Source organism: Cupressus sempervirens, chromosome 4 (assembly GCF_028749045.1).
Source record: "Cupressus sempervirens isolate cs-2001-9-10 chromosome 4, ASM2874904v1, whole genome shotgun sequence".
In the NCBI taxonomy this organism is placed as follows: Eukaryota; Viridiplantae; Streptophyta; class Pinopsida; order Cupressales; family Cupressaceae; genus Cupressus; species Cupressus sempervirens.
The window spans coordinates 90822289-90832099 of record NC_143121.1 but is presented as its reverse complement, the minus strand read 5'-3'; the positions used below and the strand labels follow the sequence as shown (position 1 = coordinate 90832099).

The window sequence follows — 9811 nt, the reverse complement described above, 5'->3', positions numbered from 1 at the left end:
AAATGCCCAATTGATTAGGAGAGGATCTAGGGAGGTACAGGTGAAATTGCTAGTTAATTATTATAACTAAAGAAAAAATGTGCAAAAGCCAATGCATTTAAGGAATATACGGGAGAAGCTAGTAGATGACAGATTTAGTGTCTAATTGGCACAGTTTATGGGTTGCTTATTTTCTTTACCAAATCACTAGAATTGAAAGAAAAAGTGGTTTTGGATAGAGAAAACAAAGGGAGTCTATTGGGATGGTGGGACAATGGAGCAGAAGAGAACCAATTAGCGAGGTAGAGAAATGGAAAAAAAGAACCAAGGTTTGGGAGAAACTTGAAAAGGGAGGCATTGCAAAATACATTGCCAAGCTTCATGGGTATGACTCAGCGATTACCAATCTCATGGTAAATTCTTGGAAGGATGGAAGGGTTAAGATTGATGGGGTGTTGTATCATGTTGATGTGGAGGCCATCACCCATGTCATTGAAATCCCTGATGAGGGTTTAAAATTCTAAAAAGACAAAATAAATATCCTATGAATGCGATAAAGGATTTTGCAAAGAACACAGATGAGAAGAAGGAGCTGGTGAAGAGTGAGACTTACTATGAGATGGACTCGATTAAGAATCTCTAGAGGTATGTGTCAAGGGCCATCATTGACTTTATTTCTCTAGACACTAGGTTTGATAGGGTTAGGACTCATCATTTTGTTTTGCTCAATCATTTCTATTATGGGCCTATGATTTATTTATTTTTTTACCTGTATTCTTCCATGAACAAGAATATTTTGGGGTATAAGAAAAAACCAAGTGCTAACCTTTCCCTACATGAGGGTTTACTTCTTTTGCTCTATGAATATTTTAAAGCTCAATCTAGAATAAAATCCATGTCTCATGATGTGGTTGCTTCTGAGGAGACAAGGAGCTCCAATTTCTCCTCAGATATAAAGGAAATCCAAAGCTTAAGCTCGGAGGAGGAGGAAGAATATCATTCATTGGGGAAGAGAGAAGGATACTCCTGCTCTAAGTAAAGTTCCTTGCAGAAAAAACCCTAGGGGTCATGTGCCTAAAATAGTTGGTCAAGGGGAAGAAGAGTACAATGAGGAAGGAGAAGATATGGACACAGATGAGGAGAACAAGGGGGTGGATGTTGAGACTAGAGAGGCGTTGGCTGGTAACCCCAAAAAGAAGCAGAGGAGGAATAAAAAGGAGGACATGCCTCTAGAGGGGAAAAATGATATGGTTCCAAAAATCTCTACGCTCCCTACCCTTCCCATTCCCCCACAGGAGCAAGAAAAGGAGAAAATGGAGGAGGGAAGTGGTGAGGTTGTTACAAAAGATAGGCATATGGCTTTGAAAAACTTCAATGCCAAAACCTCAAAAATGGGGATTGTGAGAGAAGTTATGAATCCCCAAATCCTTGAAGAAAAAGAAGGCAAGATCCAATTGGAGGAACTAATAGAACCAGCACTGGTGGCCATCATAGACAATGTGAAGGAAGTGGGTATGAATTTGCTCAACAATGCAAAAAACAACATGATTGATAACTTTTGATCTATTAAACAATTTTTTGGCGAATTGGAGGAGGTAAAAGACAGAATGGGATAGATGAAAAGCTAGGGGAAGAGAAATGAGCAAGGGAACTTGAAAAACTAGGGGGATTGAATAAGGTTGGTTGAAAAAAGGATGCAAAATCTAGAGACTTTCAACGACAACATGGCTAATTAGATGCTCACTATTCTAAATTCTCTCAATGAAAATATTGTCAGTCTAGATGGTAAGCTAAAAGCCATGGGGTTTGTCATGGAGAAGGAAGGGATGGACAATGATGAAGACAAGATGGAAGAGGACACCATAACGAACATAATCCAATGCCACTTGGATTTGACCTGTGAGAAGAACTAAGAGCTCATGGTAGAGGAGAATCAGGGAGCCTATGAAGCAACAGAGACTATCCAGGACCTCAAAAGGAAAGCGAGGGAGTAAGTGAAGAATTTTCAAGTTGTGTCTTTGATTTGTGTCGTCTCCATAGGTCTATTTCTTTTTGGCTTTTTGCTTGTTTTTCATTCTAGCTTTTCTGTTGGCCATTGTTTTGTTGCTAGACTTGTTTTGTTAATTTGCAGCCCTTTGTTATGTAAGAACTTTTTCATTTCAGGATCCTTGTAAAACCTTTTTTTCTTAATAAAAACCTTCTAGATTTAAATGTTAAAACTACATACTTAACTTTCAACAAATTTTGATTTTAATTTTTAATATATTTTAGTTGCTTATCTTCTTTCTCTTTAATCTTAAATTGAGTTAATAAAATATTTAATTTACAAACAACAAGTGATGTAAATATCAAATATAAATAGTATTTAATTCATAAAAAATAAACAAAGTTCAAATCTAAATATTCAATTCTTTAAATACAATAACTTTATTATCTAGCTACTGTATATTTTACAATTCTATTAATACATTGTATTTTAAATCAATTCAAACATATACGTTATTATCAACTATTAAATCAAATTAATTAAATTATTATTATTAATTAAATTATTATTATTAGATCAAACAAAATAACAATTATATTATGGATATGAAAGCTAAATTTTCTACATTTTAGTATCCGCATTATTATATTTTTATGAGTTTTTTTAGTTTAAATAAAATATTAATATTTTAAGATATATTTAAGTTAGTTATAATAGTAGGATCACATTTATATGATTAATTAGATATTGATTTTAATTTAAAAATCATATTTTAAAAATGTTTAGATATTTAAAATAGAATGATGAGTTTTATCTTTCTAAATTAAAAAATTAGACTATTAACTTTACTAATCTATTTAATTAAACTTATAATATAACTTAGTAGTTTAATTGATACTATTCTACTCTACTTTCTACTTCATTAAATATTATTAAATTTTAACATTACTATTCTATCTAATTAAACTATAACTTAGGCAAATACATGCCACTATGTAGCACTTGTTTTCAAATACAAGTTAGACTTCTACAAAGCAATATATATACTTCAAATGACATTACTTATTGAAAGAAATTTATAATTCTGCCATCTGTATATTTTAGGTGGTTGTTAAATCAAATCTTTTCAAATTCTTGTTAATTTGTCAGAGATATTCCTAATGATTATCATTAGGTTGCTAAAATATTTCATTATATCAAATTTTACCTTTGAGTGTTGATTTCTTAATAATATGTTCTACCTTTGTTCTGATATACTTTAGATTAGCTATATTTGTTGTCTGTCAAGCCTATGCATCTTCAATGTATTGTTTCAAGCGTCATTATACTAATTTACAAGAAAGATTGAAGTTACAAATCCATAATTTAACTTTCATTGTTTTCTGTTATTTTAGAAGGAGCGATATTAAAACGAAAGAGTATTAATACTTACCATTTAAATGTTCTGTGTTAGCGATAATGTTTAGAACTTAATTTTTTAATTGGAAGTTGGTTATCTACGTCGTTTAAAATTCCACGGCGTCATTAGCGACAAAATAAAAAACACACTTGATCTTAGAAATGTGATCTATTCCAGAACAATCTTGTAGTGGCGACACATTCAAATGGGTGGAATTGAGATAGTTTTGAATGCCATTCCTATTCATTTGAATTCACATAATTTCATACTGAAATCTTATTGAGGATAGTATAACTATAGGACAAAATATCTACTGATAGAGTTGAGTTTGGAAGAACAAAGGAAGAGAAAAACAAACATAGGGAAAATAGGGCTTAAAAATTAGAAAAAGTAAAGAAGATACAAAGATATAATCAATTAGTACATAGAACAAAAAACTTAGCTATGATAGATGATGATTAAGTAAGTGTATATATATATATTTGATATAGAATCATGATATATTTGTTTCTTTTGTATAAATATTACATTTTTAAAAATTATATAATAATTTTTTAACATTATAATTTGTCTATATTAATTTTCTATCTTTTTATAGGTTGATTGAATTGAAGTCTTATATGTTAATTTATAAGTTTTATCTAATGTATGAGTCTTTAGATAGAATTATTATTATTATATTATTATATTATTTTAGATTTAGTGTGTTTTATTATTGTTATTTTTTGAACCAATTTTTATTACTTTTAATATTATAGTTTAAAGTACTAAGTCATTACGTGGGACTTTTTTGTCCCCAAATAGTCTGTGTGCACTATAGTTTGCGTTTTCCAAGCCTAAAACAAAACCATAGAGCATGCACATAATATTCAATATAAAACCAAAATAGCTTTAAAAAATACCATTTGCACTATTGATGTATATTCACAAGCTTAATAAAGCTGAGTTACACTTGGATTATAGACCAATTTTTTAAGAATGCATAGAAGAGATTATGTTTTATGATTATAAAGGTGTGTACACATTTTAAATTCAAATAATACATACACATATATTAAATTCAAATAACATATATTCATTTAGACATGTACTTAGACATGGATGGCAAGTCTTTTCCTAGAGAACTTTACTTTCGTCCTTTTGGCATGTTTTCTCCTTCCAATTTTATTTCTCAACTTCATCATCATCAAGTTTATGCCTTATCAAGTGGGTATTTGTAAAATTAATACTATAATTTTGCACATCTCAAAACTCATGAACCAATTTTTTTTTAGATTTGAACAATATTAACATATTAATCTTTAATATATTTTAATGTTTCTAAACTTCAAGGATATAAGTATACTATTTTTAATAAATTTTTACCTACATGTGTAAATTTAAAATTAATTATATATTATTTTCTTACACTTCCTTCTCTACAATTTCAAAAAGATCAATTTTTTTATTAGTTTGGTCCAAGTTATCTATGCCATACAAACATGTACCTAATTTTTAGGTCGTTTCCACTTTAAGAAACATAAAAAAATTATTCACCAAAAATTATTAAAAAAACAAACAACTTCTATTAGTCACTCTCTACTACCCTTCTACCAAAATGCTTTTCAAAATACTAATTGAAAATAAAAATTTCTTCTAATGTACATGTTGTTATGTAATGTTTTTATTTAAAGAAGAATTTTTGAGTTTGTGAAGGATTTGGCATCTTTAGCTTATTCATTATTCAAAAATTCTAGTAGTTGAAAATCTAAATTTTGAGTACTATAATTTATCTTATTTAAATATATTCAAAATTTGAATACAAAGTCTAAAATGGCTTCTTTAAGTTTAGGTTTATCTAATATTAAGGAGGAAAAGAGTGGCCACTTATGTACCCTTTTTGGTCACCATCTCGATGCACTTACTATAGGTAAAACATGTTTATTGATATACAACTAGTTAAATTGAAAACTCTCCTCATATGAGAGGATCTAACTTTGAACTAGTGGAAGGTGATTAGATATATTGTGGGGAAAAATTTACTTAGCATTAAAAAAAATAGATCCATTGATAATAATACAAAGACTATTCTTCAACCAAGCATGTTAATGCATGCTAGAAATTCAAGGACAAACCTAATCTAGATGTATATTGTTGGATTCAACTTCGATATTGCAGAATGAAAAACATCTCCCATCTCCCTTGAACATGGATTTATTGGCATAAGTAGAAGTCCTTTTGAGTGACATATCAAGATCATGTAATTTTTTGGAAGGTGATTCACATATTATTCAGATAAAATAATACTAAGCATTAGATCTTGTTTATAAACATCTATAGGCATGTAGGGTTCTTTATAGGATTTTGTTGGTCATTGTGTTATGTTAAGCCTTCACCCAAAAACAAGTTGACAACTTGGTGATATGGACGCTTGACAATAGACTTTAGAAAGAAAAAAACACTCTTTGGACATGAAAATAAGCAATAATAGAGTTTGGTAGATTACTAAAATTGATTGATGATTTAGTTTAATTTGATTGGTCTATTTGTCAATATTCTCTTAAGTTCAATTTGTTATATATTTGATTTTCTCTTCTTGCCTTTCAAACCATAATTGATTGGAAATTGATCTATAAAATATTTTTATTCTCTATAGTGAAACTCTTCTTCTAAAAATCTTATAATCAATCAAAAATATTTGAAAAAAACCTAAAAGATTCTCAAATGCATATTTAGAATTTAAAGTCCCCACCAATTATAAGCTCAATATTAACAACATTTACAAACACTAAAATTATCTTCCAAAATATCCACTCAAGCAAGCAAAGTACAATATTAGTTATTGTGAACCAACATAGTGTAAAACATTTGTGAAAGGACATGATCCTGAAAGAGAACATTTGCTACAAATTAAAATACTAAGTCATTCTAAAGGGACATGGTCCTCATAGAGAATGTTTGCTAAAAGGAAATGGTTGTCATAGAGAACATTTGCTCCATATTGAATTTGTGAATAGAAATATTGCTATAACCCTATGAGTTTTGGCTGAACTAATTGCCACTTTGTATAGAAGAAACTTCTTATTCTTTAGGGACTATTATAACATTGGCTATAACCACACACTAACGCTTACAATTTATCTGAAATTTAAAGAGGAAGCAAATGTCTGGCCGAATTGCCAATTGGAAGGAACGACATTGTTCATGGTGAGATTTCTTCCTTTGCTACTCATCACTTTAAATGATAAACTCTGGCCATTCAGGTATGAATTGCTTTGCCAATTTGCACCCCAATTTCTGTTCATTTGTTGCCATTCAGTGTTTGACCCTTTTATCCAAGCTGCTGTAATATCTCCCCTTCCTCCAACATTGCTTATCAACACTAACTCAAAGTAGTCTCTTCCATTTATGGTAAAACGGATCCCCCCAGTCTTTTTGCAAGGAACCCTGCAATTAATCCCAACATGTTCAAAATTCATAAATTGTTTACATCTATTGGACAGTAAGTTGTGCCATGAAGAAGAAAAATGACATACCTCCTGTATAGAACTGGTACGATTCCAGCTTTGTATTTGGCAATCTGTAGAAAGGCAGGCTGTGCCATGTCAAAATGCTGAAGAGGCAAATTACACCATCCTCCATTGTCATTTGGCAGAGCATTATTAGGTGGGCAGAAGTTAGTAGCAGTGATTATAATGGACTTGCCGGCCAGACACCATTGAGGGACTTTTTTAGCATCACATTGTATTTGATAGCAAGCTCCACATACAGCCCCATTGCTGAATAGTGCACTGCTTAGAGCTGCAGTGTTTGTTCCATATCCATCACTGTACAAATTACCATACCCACAAGCACCACCTGCAACAAAAATAACACAACCTACTTTTAACTTCACATAATCTTGCAAGCAAGAAAAAAGAAACTACATTAATACCCAAATAGTAGCTGGGCTATATACAATCTTCAAAAAAAATAAAAGCAATGATAAGTAAAACTTTTTTCCATTTGCTCTTATTGAATTATAGGATTGTTTGTAAATGAAACTGACCCATGGTTCCTGTGGCATCACTCCCCCCATAAAAAGTAGCATGCCCTGCAGTCCAGCATTGAACTACAATCCCTCTTTGTATAAACAATGCTAATGCAAACACCACCATAACCATCTTCGTCAGAGCCATTTCTTTTGCTATCTTCTAATACCCAACAAACTGAAAAAGCAGATATGATTTGTCTTTCAACCATACCTCTCCTATATATAGACAACTATTTGTTGAGGATTCATCCTTTAATCTTAAGCCAAGCAAATGGATAAAAGCACGAGGAGCACTTTGAGGCATTAAATTCAATGCATAAGCTCCCAAGTACAATTTGACTGGATTTGGAAGCAAATCGATGCAATTATTTAATTGTCATTTTCTACCACATTGATTAGTAGTTTAGGTTATTGAAGCTGAATAAGAATTAACTTCATGTAAAAGATATCAACTCTTATGATTTAGTCGTTATCTATCTATATATTTGAGCACTCTTAACGGATTTTAAGGCTGACAAACCAAGTGTTTTTTTTTTCAAAGTGAAGTCAAGTCGTCTTGAGGTACATTCTTGGAACACTTTGGCGGCTCCTCTACTCACGCCGAATCCAATGTCAATGCATGGTCAATTTATTTATGATTAGTTTGAAGATTTAGAGTTCATCCATACCATGCTAACTTTTACATTCTTGTTCCTATTCAAGTCACCACTCTGATTTTTCAGTAGTTTTCAATTTCATTTGACTATATTGGAAGGGAGTTCTATTGTAAATTTTAAGAGAAATGAGTTTAGGATTGTGTCTCTTACAATTCTAATTTGACCAGCTTGATTTCCTTTTTCTTGTGCTTAGCTGACGTTGTCTGCAATTCTATAACTCTTATTTATAGCAACAGACTTCCATTAAGTTATGAAACCAGGTATAGACATTAACTTTTCCCTGTATATAGTATCTAAGCACTTGCTATTCACATTGCACAACAGTTAGGCTCGTTTTGACCTCGTCAACTCAAATTAAAAATTGTCTAATCTTGCAGTGATTGAGAAGAAAAGACCCACACAAAATTTATCTACTCAAAATAAATAATGAATAGGAAGTTTAAGAGCCAAGTGTGAATGAGAAGAAAGGTATGTGTATTAGAACAAATAATAAATAACGATTTGAAAAACTTTGCGTGAATGAGAAGAAACGTGTGTCTATTATAAATCTTTTCGTAGAAATATATCCCTTGGAATCGACGGCGCCTGCTCGGGGTGTGCTTGGTTTTCAGGTAAGCATCGGCAGGGTGTGCATGTAGGAAATATTTTATATTAATACATTTTTAATTCTTTTGGGACTTTATTGCAAAGATTAGTATATAAATGTTAGTATTATTTTGTTTTGTATTTATTATCACAGAAAAATGAAATATATAGATAAGTAATAATTAATTATATAGATAAGTAATAATTAATTTGTGATTTGAATTTGTTTATTTGTAATTATTAATTATAATATGTTTTATGTATGTCATTATTAATGCAAGTTATTTATATCTATTGATACACTTTAACTTTCTATCTTAAAATTGGTATCTCATTTCTATGTTTATTTTTTATTTGTTCAAGGTTGACTTCCAAGTTCAATCTATGTGTGTAGGAATGAAACTAAAGTTTAAATGTTCCTACATTCTCAATCATTTCTAAAAGCAATAATGAACCACATAACATACATAATGTTTAACATGTTGGTATGGGGTTGAGGGCCTTCAATAAAAGTGAGCAAAAAAGGGGGCAATGTAGAGGGGAGGGGAGTGTGGGGAGTACTAAGTGGATATTACAAGGAATTGAAGTCATGTGGTACACCAAAGAAATCACATATATTCAATGTACACTTATTACACATGCAATTATTAAGAAAATCATTTGAGCACACTCAATTTCTAATTGAATCACAAGAATTAATTTGATCACCACTATTTATTTGAATTATCGAATAGTTTGACCTAGGAAAAAATGATCTTCCTAGATACTACCTTAATAAACAATTAGATATATATTTGATACAAGGTAAGATGCAAAAATGAACCAACGAACATTCACCAACAACCCTTCTAGAGTAAACACATGAAAGCCAACATAAATATGAAAGAAACCATAAGAAATATATTGATTCAAAATATAGATATGATGAGTCAATGTTCTTACAACATTTCAGACATAAAGCCTACATGATTGTAGCCATAAATAGTTGAATCAAAATCAGTGAGCGTAGAAGCTTGGGCATACAATGTCAAACTTATTATATAGCCAGCAAGACCACAAGTAAACATGACAAGTTATAGGTCCCACACCAAAGAAGAAAATAGATACCAATCAATTAAGAAAAATGAGATATGCAAGAACACATATTGGTCCACACGTAATCCAAGAAGAGATCCCCAAGGCTGCAAAAAGTC

General features: G+C 31.0%; 1 protein-coding gene across 1 annotated transcript; it reads right to left on the bottom strand.

Moving 5' to 3' along the window:
* Nucleotides 1-6481: 6481 nt before the first annotated feature.
* LOC149560062 (putative expansin-A17) lies at nt 6482-7522 on the bottom strand. Its single transcript, XM_089823532.1, has 3 exons — nt 7393-7522; nt 6881-7202; nt 6482-6791 (listed from the first exon to the last, which is right to left on the bottom strand). Exons 1-3 carry the CDS (start codon nt 7520-7522, stop codon nt 6482-6484), a joined length of 762 nt encoding a protein of 253 aa, XP_089679658.1.
* Nucleotides 7523-9811: the final 2289 nt, after the last annotated feature.

What these genes read in the sequence shown, in the direction of transcription:
- LOC149560062 (XM_089823532.1), bottom strand. Translation starts at nt 7,522, where the DNA reads ATGGCTCTGACGAAGATGGTTATGGTGGTGTTTGCATTAGCATTGTTT. An exon ending in TGATGCCACAGGAACCATGG is followed by an intron (nt 7,203 to 7,392) that starts GTCAGTTTCATT and finishes TTTTTGTTGCAG; the next exon opens with GTGGTGCTTGTGGGTATGGT. An exon ending in GTACCAGTTCTATACAGGAG is followed by an intron (nt 6,792 to 6,880) that starts GTATGTCATTTT and finishes GATTAATTGCAG; the next exon opens with GGTTCCTTGCAAAAAGACTG.